The sequence below is a fragment of the Carcharodon carcharias genome, chromosome 11, assembly GCF_017639515.1.
Source record: "Carcharodon carcharias isolate sCarCar2 chromosome 11, sCarCar2.pri, whole genome shotgun sequence".
NCBI classification, from domain to species: Eukaryota; Metazoa; Chordata; class Chondrichthyes; order Lamniformes; family Lamnidae; genus Carcharodon; species Carcharodon carcharias.
The window spans coordinates 87,828,962-87,842,469 of NC_054477.1; the positions used below are offsets into that span (position 1 = coordinate 87,828,962).

Genomic DNA, 13,508 nt, shown 5'->3' on the forward strand with positions numbered 1-13,508 from the left:
GGGTAGTGCAGTTGATGTAGTTTATATGGATTTCAGCAAAGCCTTTGACAAAGTCCCACATGGGAGACTTATAAAGAAGGCAAATGCACATGGGATACTGGGTAATTTGATAAGGTGGATTCAAAATTGGCTTGTAGGAGAGAGGGTGATGACAGAAGGCTGCTTTAGTGACTGGAAGCCAGCGTCCAGTGGCTTTCCACAGGGATCTGTGCTGGGTCCCCTATTATTTGTCATTTATATAAACGACATAGATGACTATGTGGGGGTTAGGATTAGTAAGTTTGCGGATGACACAAAGATTGGCCGGGTGGTTAACAGTGAGGTTGAGTGTCTTGGGCTACAGGTTTACATAGATGGGATGGTCAAATGGGCAGATAAGAAGCAGATGGAAATTAACCCTGAAAAAAAAAAAGTGAGGTCTGGAATGCACTGCTTGGGAGGGTGGAGGAGGCGGGTTGCCTCACATCCTTTAAAAAGTACCTGGATGAGCACTTGGCACATCATAACATTCAAGGCTACGGGCCAAGTGCTGGTAAATGGGATTAGGTAGGTAGGTAGGTCAGGTGTTTCTCATGTGTCGGTGCAGACTCGATGGGCTGAAGGGCCTCTTCTGCACTGTGATTCTGTGAAATCCCAGATCACGCAGGAGACAACCAGATTCAAATGCATAGCATTTATTATAGCGATTACAAAAAGATAGCAAATCATTTGCAAACATTCGGACTTTTGTCCAAGTATACAGTTCATAAAAAGTAAATCTGTATATGAATTTTGGTGCCAAGGACTTTGAAATTTTGCACATGGAGATTCTTTTGAGAATAGGTATGTTGTTTTCCTTTTTATTTTCTTTGCACACAATGGTACATTGCTTCAAAGAGCCAATATCGTCTATCAGGGAGTGGTAATACAAATGTCTATCTGCAATCCTCAACATGCTATATACTCTCATACGGGACAGGACACAAGGTGCTTTCTTTTTGGAAAGAAAGGGAAGCCTTGGACAAATTCATGCCAAAAATAATGCTTTAACTATGAACCTTTATCCTTCTATAACGCAGAAATAAAGTTTCATCTTCCAACTGATGTGTTCTTGAGACCTCCATTATGAAGCTTGTTTTACCATCTTGGTTACAGGACATAAAATTGAATATCTAAGTAATGTGATAGTTTAACTTAACATATAGCCCTTTGTGTGGACAAAAAAACAAAACTGGAAATAGGGTGGAAACCCTAACAAACAATTATCTCCATTTAATGACCATTAATCTCGAATCATAGAAATAAGGAATACATTAAACCACAATGTCCGCTCACTTTGGCTACCTGTTGCTAGAAAACTACTTTCTAAACAAGTGTTTTGTTATAAATTCTCAGCTCATATTTAAGCTTAATTTTGGGGGCTAATGCCTATACACTAAAACAAGCTACTGGGAATGGGGATTTACAAAAGAATGTTCAAAGTTATAAACATTTCCTATATTAAAAAGTGGTCATGGAAACCCCCATAGCAGAAATGAACTGTACTAAATTGAATTCAAGAAGCTCAAGCTGAGCAATCCAATAGGTAAATAAGAGTAAAAGGAGTTAATTTACAGTTGTGCCTCTTGAAGCAACTACGCTTTCAGAGCATGGAGTCTTGAAATCTCACAGCATACAGGCTAATCAAACACTACATCTAACCAAGAGTAGATAGTTCAGATTTGGAGGAAAAAAAACTATCCATTATTTATTTGATAAATGTTATTTATCCAAAACAGATGATGATCATCATAATTTGAGGTTTCAGACGTTTCAACTGAAGTTTAGGCCGGGAACTGGGCAATCCCCCCCATTTGTACCCATGATCATAGGGACAACTGGTTAGGGCAAGTTATGGATGAAGCATGTCATTTCCAGGCGAGATAAATAATTGGAGAGAATTTACAAAGCACTAATTTAAAAAAAGCTCAAATTTGAAACGTAAGTTACATAAACCATTTTATAAATGTTGACATTACCACTATTCATTGTTTATAATAAAACCTGCCTGTCAAGTGATATAAAATAAATCTTAATAAAACATTCACAGGATAAAGTTATGCCTATACCAGCAGACATCAGATGATTCAACAATTTTGTTTCAATTGACAGGTTATATAATTTTTTTTTAAATAAGCAAGAATTTCATTCAGATCCTGATATTGCACTTTATTTCCTTGATACTGCAATGGACTGAAGGTTTAAGAAACCGATTCAGAAACACCCAATTTATTACAAAAAACAACTTTGGTATACCACACAGCTGCTCAGCATTGCACATCCCATAAATGCAAAACAAGTGTTACACAGCAGCTTTTTAACCAAAGTATAATTACCACTGTTGATTAAAAACAAATTCTGCGACTTTCATTTTGAGCTTACCTAACAAGAACATCCACTACTGAGTTCTAAGAAAATGCAAGCAGTACAATCTCCATTTTGAATATTAAAAAATTGTTAAAGGCACATTTATGCAAAATTCAGATAGATTTCCAAGATAAGCAGCAGTACAATCTCCATTTTGAATATTAAAACATTGTTAAAGGTAAATTTATGCAAAATTCAAATAGATTCCCAAGAAACAAGATTCAAAATTCAATTTTTTTTCAGTTTTGCTTCCAGCAAGCATACTTCATTATTCTCCTTAAAGTTTAGGAATTGGAGTGGCTGCAATAGCTATGCTTTCAACTGCACATTCATCACTACCTCGAAGGATTCGGAAGTAGCCACTTTCTCCCCAGCCTGTTCCCCAGCTGTTCTTAACTATCCAGTATTTTTCTTTTGTTTGAGGGTCACTGCCATAGCCTACTAGCAACACTGCATGATTGGTAAGCTCAAAGGGGTTGAATGGATCACGTAAATCAGTGTGATGATAGATTCCTCCTTGGTAATTCATAAAATCACTATAAACTTCAAAGGCAATAGACACTGGACCATTTTTTACCAGCTCCAGTTTCATCGCTACTTCATTGCAAGCACCATAAAACCCACCCACATAATAATACTCAGAAGTGTAGTAACGGTAGCAAGGCTTCTTAATGGTGCAAGGAGTATCCATTCCAACATAAGGGAAGCAATGTTCTTCAACTAAACCAAAATCTTGGGCATACTTTCCAGCAATTAGGTATGGAAATCCTCCATCACATCCTGGAAGAGATTAAAAACACAAACAAGTTGATTATCCATGTCAACGCACCATATTGCATTAAAAATGAAACAAAAACAACTGTGATCAGCCCCCCATCCCAAGAAAATTGACCTTTGTGCAAAGCAAACAGGTTTCAGTAGGAATCTGTCATTGTAATGAAACATGTTGAAATTAAATTCTGCTGAATTGTATTATCTTTATTGCAGGTTGTAAAATTGTCCAGTATGCACTATAGTCCATTTTACCAATGCCATTGTAGAATTATTTCCTTATTTTTATGCCCCATGGGTACATGAAGCTGTTATTTTTCTTAAAGCTAGACCAAATGCATCTGGTCAGGAAAGCGAACTCAATGCTGGACTGACTACAGAATGACAAATTTTAAATCCCATATTAACACAGTTGTTACATGCTGGTAGGCAGATTTGTCCCTGTAAGTATCTATACTGAAATGCGCATTTAGATCATTAAAATATTCATGCTGGCTCTAATGGAAAGGGATATGCCATAGCCCACGTAATAAAATAATCTTGGACAAAGGCACCATTTCCATGTGATAACTGCAGCATTGGATGTCATTAGCATATTTTGAATAAGAACATACATGACATTTTGCAACCCAAGAACAATTAGTTGAAGACATTTTGTAACATCAGAACCTAAAATCAAAACAAACACATTTGTCTCTAAAATGAAATAACAAATTAAATATCAATGGGTCAGCAATACTGCTTTTAATCAATTACCTTGTGAATACTGACTGCAGGAAACTATCTGCTGTGTGCTAAGGATTGGAGTCTGTGTGTTGTTTGTCTGAATACGAATGCGGGCTTCAAGCATTCCCATGGAAGAAAAGGAATAGCAACTGCCACAGCCGCCTGTAGTGATCAAAAGAGATAGATGGGTCAAACAGAACAAAACCAAACAAAGAAAACACTTCAAAGGGAGTCGACAGTGTAGTGGTATTGTCGCTGGACTAGTAATCCAGAGACCCAGGGTAATGCTCTGGGGAGCCAAGTTGTAATCCTGCCATGGCAGATGGTGGAATTTGAATTCAAATACAATCTGGAATGAAAAGTCCATTAAACCATTGTCAATTGTTGTAAAAACCCATCTGGTTCACTTTAGGGAAGGAAATCTACCTACATGTGCCTCCAAACCCACAGTAATGTGGTTTACTCTTAAATACTCTATGAAATGGCCTAAGAAGCCAATTAGTTGTATTAAACTGTTACAAATCCTCAAAAAAGGAATGAAGCCAGACGGACCACCCAGCATCAGCCTAGGTACCGGAAATGATGATGGCAAACTCAGCCCCAACAAAGTTTTCCTTACTAACATCTGGGGGCTAGTGCCAAAATTGGGAGAGCTGTCTCACAGACTAGTCAAGCAACAGCTTGACAGTCATCCTCGCAGAATCCTACCTTACGGATAATATCCCAGACACCACCATCACTGGGTATGTCCTGTCCCACTGGCAGGACTGACCAGCAGAGTTGTTGGTACAGTGATATACAGTCAGGAGGAAGGTGCCCTGGGAGCCCTCAACATCAACTCTAGACCCCATGAAGTATCATGGCACTAGATCAAACATGGGCATGGTAACCTCCTGATTACCACATACCACCCTCCCTCAGCTGATGAATCAGTGCTCCCTCATGTTGAACACCATTTGGAGGAAGCACTGAGGATGGCAAGGGTGCAGAATGTACTCTAGGTGGAGGACTTCAATGCCTATCGCCAAGAGGTGCCTTGGGTAGCACTACTACTGACCGAGCCCTAAGGGACATAGCTGCTAGACTTGGTCTGCGGCAGGTGGTGAGAGGACCAAGAGGGAAAAACATACTCGACCTCATCCTCACCAACCTGCCTGTCACCTGCCCATGACAATATTGGTAGGAGTGACCACCACACAGTCATTGTGGAGACGAAGTCCTGCCTTCAGAGAATACCTTCCATTGTGTTGTGTGGCACTACCACTGGGAAATGGGATAGATTTCGAACAGATCTCACAACTCAAGACTGGGCACCATGAAGCACACGGGGCCATCAGCTGCAGAATTGTACTCGAAGACAATCTGTAATCTCATGGCCTGGCATATCCCCACTCTACCAATACCATCAAGGCAGGGGATCAACCCTGGAGCAACACCAGGCATACCTAAAAATGAGGTGTCAACCTGGTGAAGCTACAACACAGGACTACTTGCATGCCAAACAGCACAAGTCGCAAGTGATCGACAGACCTAAGCGATCCCACAACCAACAGATTAGATCTAAGCTCTGCAGAACTGCCACATCCATTCCTTCATCCAAGTCATTTTTATATATATTGTGAATAGCTGGGGCCCAAGCACTCTTCCTGCGGTATACTACTAGTCACCGCCTGCCACCATTTATTCCCACTCTGTTTCAGGTCTGTCAACCAATTCTCAATCCATGCCTGTATATTACTCCTGATCCTATGTGCTTTAATCTTGCCCACTAATCTCTTATTTGGGACCTTAAAAGCCTACTTGAAATCCAAATATACCACATCCACTACTTCTCCCTTATCTATTCTACTAGTTACATCCTAAAAAAAACTCCAGGAGATTAGTTAAACCATAAACCCATGATGAATTTGTCTAAACCCATTAATGCTTTCCAAGTGTTCTGTTACCACATCTTTTATAAATCGACTCTAGCATTGGGTTGACAGGCTTGGGCTAACAAGTAGTAAGTAACATTCACACCACACAATTGTCAGGCAATTACCATCTCCAACAAGAGAGAACTTAACCATCACCCCATGACATTCAATGGCATTACCATCACTGAATCCCTACCAACATCCATAGACCAGAAACTGAACTGGACTAGCCATATAAATACAGTGGCTACAGAACAGGTCAGAAGCTAGGAATCGTGCGATGAGTAACTCATTTCCTGATGCCCCAAAGCCTGTCCACCATCTACTAGGCACAAGTCAGGAGTGTGATGGAATACTCCCCACCTGGATGAGTGAAGCTCCCACGACACTCAAGAAGCTTGACACTGTCCAAAGCAGCCCGCTTGATTGGCACCACATCCACAAACATTCACTCCCTCCACCACCGACACACAGTAGCAGCAGTGCGTACCATCTACAAGGTGCACTGCAGGAATTCGTCAAGGTTTCTTAGATAGCACCTTGCAAACCCACGATCGCTACCATCTAGAAGGACAAGGGCAGCAGATAGATGGGAACACCACCACCTGGAAGCGCCCCTCCAAGTCACTCACCATCCTGACTTGGAAATATATCGCCATTACTTCACTGTCACTGGGCCAAAATCCTGGAACTCCCAACAGCACTGTGGGTGCACCTACACTGCATGGACTGCAGTGGCTCAAGGCAGCAGCGCACCACTGCCTTCTCAAGGGCAACTAAAGATAGGTAATAAATGCTGGCCCAGTCAGCAAAGCCCACATCCTGTGAATGAAAAAAAAACAGGATCCTGTAAAGTTAAGACTGATCAAACCTAAAACCTTGGTACATTGCCTTATAGGACAAATAAGTCCATCATTCAGGTAGCTGCTGCCTAGATAACACCCGAATGCCCAAGGACAGCTTGTAGAAAAACCTCAGACAACTAAATTAAATATGGATTCATGAAGGACTATTGGCATGATGTGGCAAACTGAAGCAAGTGTATGCTCACTCCAGGTAATTTAAAAGAAAACAACACAGCCACAAGACTTAGCCAAGTTGAGAAATGAAAGCAATTGAATCTCATGCTCCATGGAACAATCTTAAAAGCAGATCATACAAGTTACCAATTCCCCAAGCAGAGGAGACAAAAGGGTTAGGCTGCAGGCAGATTTTGCATTTCTGGAAAACACAGTCCAACAATTAAAAATACAAATCCACAGATAAGAAGCCATAATTAGCTGCAATTACCATAGGTCTCCTGCAAAATTTACTCTGCCTCTCCACCATCCCCCCCACCCCCCCCAAAGTTTATTACCTCAACCTTTGCAAGATGGAGACTGAAATTCAAAAGATCCACATAAAAAGTTTCAAGAAAAGAGCAAAGCAATGGCCCTAAATTTTGGCAAGTTCAATTTCTTGCGATAGTCCAATTTAAGGCACAAATGAAAAACAAATAAGAGCAGGAATCTCGGGTGTTAGGGCCTAGTGGTCAAAGAACTACATGAGCGTTGGGCAGGAATCAAATCACTGACCTGTCCTCTTGGTGGCAAGTGAAGACAGGGGCAACTGCAAAAGTAATTCACTCATCTTTTACAAACACCTCCCCCACCACCCCCACCTCAAAGATTGCTTGCCTCATTTCTTTACATCCACATTCATTGCAAGAAGGTATAGGATATTCTGCAAGCACCATACTACTACAAAAAAGGTCCACAAAATATACTGGAAAGGTCAGCTTGATTCTTAAATGCAAACCAAAGGAACAATTGTATTTTGCTAAAATTCAATGTGGTTAATCATTCAACTGTTTTTTTTAAAAATAGACTCAAGTACAACTTAGACTAAATATACTCATGATCTTGAACAATTGTCATAAATCTAACATAAGCAAATAAAAAAAGTAAATCCCAATTCAATTCTTTCCCATTGTTACCTCTGTTAAAAGGAACCAAAGATGCACATTTCACTCTATTTGTAGAAATCAAAAAGAAACTATACTATAAATATAGGCAAGGAAAAACTATATAAATATTCAAGTATTTATTGATCTGGTACCTTAAACATTGCTAGGGAAAGAATTTCAGATTAGGTCTACTAACAATTAAGTTCCTGGATTTAGTACCACAGCACAATCAGCTGTGTGCCAAAATTAAAAGTGAAAGTGAGGTATATTTCCCTACTAGCAGCACCAGGCTAGTTATTAACCTCAGATACCATTCCGCTTTACTAAAATCCAAGTAATTTTGTGATGTGGACATTCCCACTGGAAACTGGACTGAGTGAGTCAAAAACCAGGACTGTGGATTTTCTTGGTTGAAATCAAGCTAACAAATAAGGGCAGCAAGCTGAATTACTACATTCACTGTTCAATAGAATGTCATTTAAAAGCCTTCAATTTCAACTGGCCAGGGCCAATTTTTGGACCTAATCAATTGGAAAAAAGAATATTCTCACATATATCCCTTTTTTTCACACAAATGCATTTCTAATTTTAACAGAATCAAAACAAAATTTTAAATGCACAAGTCACTTATACACCTATGGCACTTTCCTGTACCAACTCTCATTCTCTGTGAAGAAAATCCAAAGGCTGATTTTCAAAGAGCTATATGTAGAAAGTCCCAAACGATGATTCCTAAAAGCCTTTTAAAGCCATTTCGGACTTATTTTGTTTTGAAAAAGTGCCAAATAAAGCACCACTATATTTTGTTGTGAGCGCTTTTAAAAAGGTAGAGAATAAAAGGCATGTGAGGGAGCTACATTCAAAGTCTTGTTACTACGTCCATCAGAATACCAACAACCCCAACTGAAGGGACATCATGTAGCAATATTTATGGGTAATTAGATTCACAAGTTGGGAGTCAGCAAGCAAGTCAGACGCTAAGCTGCTATTTCTGCAATGACTCCTGTACCTAACAAACAAAAGACTGACAGTTAGCCACAAATTCTAATTTACCTCCTTTCAGGAATTCTGTCTCACTGTCTAATGGAAATAGTGCCCAAGAATGATAGACAGGTCTTCATTCTTCATTTATCTGCACAGCCAAAAATAAGAGTTCTGAAATGGGTTGCTTCAATTACTTGCAGACTCAGATCCGCATTGACAAAAAGCACAAATCCTACTCAATTTTGACTTGGAATAATCTTTCAGTAATTAACTTCTCCCAAAATTAGGCGTGCTCCTATACGAAGTGAAAGCTGCAAATGGAATGATGAATAATTAAGTTAATGAGTTATCTACAGAGAAGTTGCAGCAAACTACACCTCTAGCCAACTCTGTATTTGTTCCTAGCAGTCTGCACTGAGCTTGTCCAAGAAATTCATCTTCGACATATTTTATGGAGAATTTCTTACATTTTTGGTTGCTGCTCACCTTTACATTTTAATCAAAGCTTTGTTAAATATTGGTTCCATATGGTAGCAATGTCAGTTCTTCCTGGCTTGTGAGAGTTACAGCAAACTGAATTGTTTTGGGGGTGGATCAACTCTCCCTGCATTCTATAATCTAAAGAAGTTGCCTGCTTAAGTGGAGATTAAGTCCAGGTTGCCCAGGAGCTAGAATCAATTTATCGATGCCTTTTGAAAGCAGATGCATTTCCTCAGAAGCCCACATGCGTGTCCCTTGACATAAAGATCCCATAGTGTTAAGTTTGAAATGCTTTTCTCCTTCAAACAACACAAGAAACAAATGTTATATATAGAATCTTGCTGTGATTACCATATTTGCTGGTATAATGGTCAATACAATATAAATACAAGTCTTACTTTTAAATCTTTACATCAAATCACATTCAGAGCCTTCCTGTCTAGATAGGAAGTTGTCGTGTTAAACGCTTTTCCTCGTTGAGTGTCATAAGCCTCAGTATTGTTTTGGAGAAACATTGAAGTCTGCTACTGATTTCGTTTTTATTCATTTACAGGATGTGGGCATTGCTGGCTAGGCCAGCATTTATGGCCCATCCCTAATTGCCCTTGAAGATGGTGGTGAGCTGCCTTGTACCGTTGCAGTCCCTGTTGTGTAGGAACACCCACAGTGCTGTTATGGAGGGAGTTCAGGGTTTTGACCCAGCGACAGTGAAGGAATGGCACTACATTCCCGAGTCAGGATGGTGAGTGGCTTGGAGGGGAACTTCCAGGTGGTGGTGTTCCTATGTGGCTGCTGCCCTTGTCCTTCTAGATGGTATTGGTCATGGGCTGGAAAGTGCTGCCCAAGGAGCCTTGGTGAGTTCCTACACTGCATCTTGTAGATGGTACACACAGCTGCCACCGTGCGTCAGTAGTGGAGGGAGTGGGTGCTCGTGGAAGGCGTGCCAATCGAGCAAGCTGCTTTGTCCTGGATGGTGTCAAGCTCCTTGAATGTTGTTGGAGCTGCACTCATCCAGGCAGGTGGAGAGTATTCCATCACACTCCTGACTTGTGCCTAATAGATGTGGACAGGCTTTGGGGAGTCAGGAGGAGAGTTACTCACCACAGAATTCCTAGCCTCTTACCTGGTCTTGTAGCCACAGTATTTATATGGCTAGTTCAGTTCAGTTCATGAATATGTTGCATGTGATAAATTTCAGACAACAAAGGGTTCAAGTCACGTTTTAAAATACTGTACCTTTAAGCAACTGGGCATTTCAGACTTTAAAACAAAGGATGATTTTATACTAAAATTGTTAAGCATGTCATTTTTAAAGTAGATTGGACTGTACCTTGATTTCGTACAGGGCTAACATAATTCACTCCAGCAACATTTCTCCAGTCCCATGATTCTGGCAAAGACGCTGCAAGCTTCTGCATCTCCTCTGACACTGGCATAGGTCTTGGACGTCTATTAAAGAACATAATTACTATTCAGCAATCTTGAGTTGGAGTACCGTGCTTCACTCTCTACTTATAATTCAAAGGCATCTAATGAAAATCATAATTTTGTGCCCAACAGAAATACTGTTATAATTTGCTTAATCCAATAAAATGGTTTAATTCTTTTCCCTATTCTGGAAAAAATGACAACAGGAGTAGACTGCAACTCAATCAGTAGTTGCAGACAGAGTGAAACAAGTAGCTCAGTTAGTAGCATTAGGTGGTCAAATTAGTCCACCAATATTAATAGCAAAATAGCAAACTTTGTTCAAGTTCATTGGTCCTGCCATTTCAAAATCCTACAACACCTCCGCCCTATTTTTGCTTCCCTCCCTCCGCCCATTGAAACATAGGTTATCAGTTAATATAGTTTAGGGTTTTAGAGATTATCAAAATGATGTTGAAATTATATTAAAAGTATTATGCAGAAATGAAGAATAAAACTACCTAATGTATTCATATTTGCATACTATCATGCTTCTGTAAGCAAGTATCAGCAAAATTGTAGGGGTGAGAACTAAACTGAAAACAACACGGCTAAGGCAGGCACAAGAAAAAAAATGAAGCTAAACGAATGGTAAGGGGCATGACTGAAAGAGGAATGACACAAAAATTATGGTTAATGTAGGAACCAACAGCATAGGAAGGACCACAATGGAGATCTCACGTTTGAGAATTTAGGATCTAGATTAAAAGGCAAACAGACAAAAGGGATACAACAGGAGACTCGAAAGCTAGGCAGCTATACACTAGATTAGGTCCAGATTAAGAGCGCTGCGATTAAGAATTTTGCAAAGGAGCAGCCAGTCATGGTCCACCTTAGAGTGAGTGATATAGGAAAGATAGATCTGAAGTCCTGCAACTGAATTTCAGAATCAAATTTAGGCACAGTCTTCAATGGTGGTATTCTCTGCATTACTCATCCAGCCATGTGCTTAAATAGGGGTGGTTAGAAAGTTCATCATGACTATAGTAGTGGGTGTCATGAAGATGTTTTTTGTTTTACGGGGCATTGGCACCAGTTCTGGGGAAGATAGTAGTGAAATCTGAACAGGAAAGAATCAAAGAATTGCAAAAAAGAATGAAGTGTCATTTAAACTAGATAGGAATTGGGGAGGAGAGATATAAAAGCAGCAAAAAAAAGTTAAAACGGTAGAAAGAGAGGAGATGGATGTACAGAATGTAGTTAAAACAAGTTATGCAGATGTAATAAAAGGGAGGAAAAAAATTAAATTGACCCATTTTAAGTACAAAAGGAATGAGGTGTTAACTAACCTAAATGAGGGAAAATTAGAGAAAGAGAAAATTCATATATTACAATGATCAGTGGAAAATAAACATTAATAAATCTATCTCCCTGTGACAAAATGCTTCAAACAGAAGTCAGACTGCAAATTAAGCTGGCGTGGAAAACATACATATTGGGCCATACATCACTATTGTGACTAGGCTTCAAAAATACTTAATTGTCCGTAAAGCATTTTGGAAAATGCTGAGGTAGGGAAATACAAGTCTCTCTTTTATAATACTTTTAGAAGGGGCAGAATATTGAAGGAATACCAATTTTGGTGAAGAGGGGAACACATGCTGTAGTGGGGAATGAGGCTAAAAAAGGTTTAGGCAAAAAGTCAGAGATTTGTTTCCCCCACACAAAAATGATTGTTACATTACTGGGCTAAACCACAAACTACCTAATTTGAAGACTGAAGATCAAGTCTGTGCACAGACCAGGGAGAAGAGTAAAAACAAAAGCACTGGGCGATTGCAATTATTCAATGGCTGAGAGAAAGGGAGTAAACAGAGAAGGAAATGAAACTTCTAAAATGTTTTTAAGAGCTCTTTCTCAAGCAGCATGTTTGTATTCCTATAATGTTACCAAATGCAAAGTGGTGAAATTTGGTAAAAAAAACATACTTTGAATGAGGGAAAGCTAGGTGATGTGGAACAGAAGAAGGATTTGGGGCTTAGGTTTGCAAGATTTTTTAAAAAATGCATTCAAGTGGATAAGGCACTAGAAAAGCTAATGGGATACTGGGTTTGATGAGATATAGAATGTAAAAGTGAAGTTATAATGAGAATTACTGAAAAAAGGGACAAGCTGTCAAAGTTTTTTTGACTTGCACTCAAGTGACACAAGAATGCCAAATTTCAAAGGAAGTAACAACTTGAGAAAGGGGTGCTGGTTTTTTTGGCAAGTCAACTCTGGTCAAGGGGAATGCACCAGGGGCCCATTGTACCCTAGTCTTTGTTTAATTCAAAAAAAAAGCAGCACGATGCTTGCATATGTTCCTTTTTCCTGCATATGAATATACGTAGCTTCTAGCAAATGTAATGAGCCACATTGCGAGCCTGAATGAATCTCAAATCAGTTGTTGCAATAACTCTTAGCACATTCAGCATTGTCCAGCAAGTGCTGTCCAATTGCAGAATCATATCTAATGTTATATGTTACATTCTAAGTTCTTCCCAGTGCAGTCGCCATAGCAATACTTTGGGTGCTAAGTCAACTTTGGTCAATCAGCACACATTATAAATTGTCACTCATTGAAATTTGCTATTCTTGCATTTGTCCTGACAAGTGCAAGATGTAAAGTTTTGACTGTATGGCTCTCTTTCCGGCAATGCTCAAACTATAATGATTAATTTATATAACGCCACAGTTAGAGGGCAGAGTGCCGTTTTGGGATCCACCATAAAAAGAAAGACGCTACAGCATAGATCTACTAGAATGCTGTCCTGTATGAAGAATGCAAATATTGCATTATAACAGAATTGAAAGGGAGATTAGGGGTAAAGAAGTAGTTGCCCCCAAACATAAGG

The 13,508-nt window shown here is 39.5% G+C and overlaps 1 protein-coding gene across 1 annotated transcript in view; it reads right to left on the bottom strand.

Moving 5' to 3' along the window:
• Positions 1-2,166: 2,166 nt before the first annotated feature.
• ctsc (cathepsin C) overlaps positions 2,167-13,508 on the bottom strand; it is a 35,758-nt gene continuing 24,416 nt past the window's right edge. The window contains exons 5-7 of the mRNA XM_041199555.1: positions 10,538-10,656; positions 3,913-4,044; positions 2,167-3,165 (exon numbers count right to left, since the gene is read on the bottom strand). Of these exons, the coding sequence (XP_041055489.1) occupies positions 2,663-3,165; positions 3,913-4,044; positions 10,538-10,656 (754 nt within the window). The 3' untranslated portion in view covers positions 2,167-2,662. The remainder of the gene's footprint in view (positions 3,166-3,912; positions 4,045-10,537; positions 10,657-13,508) is intronic.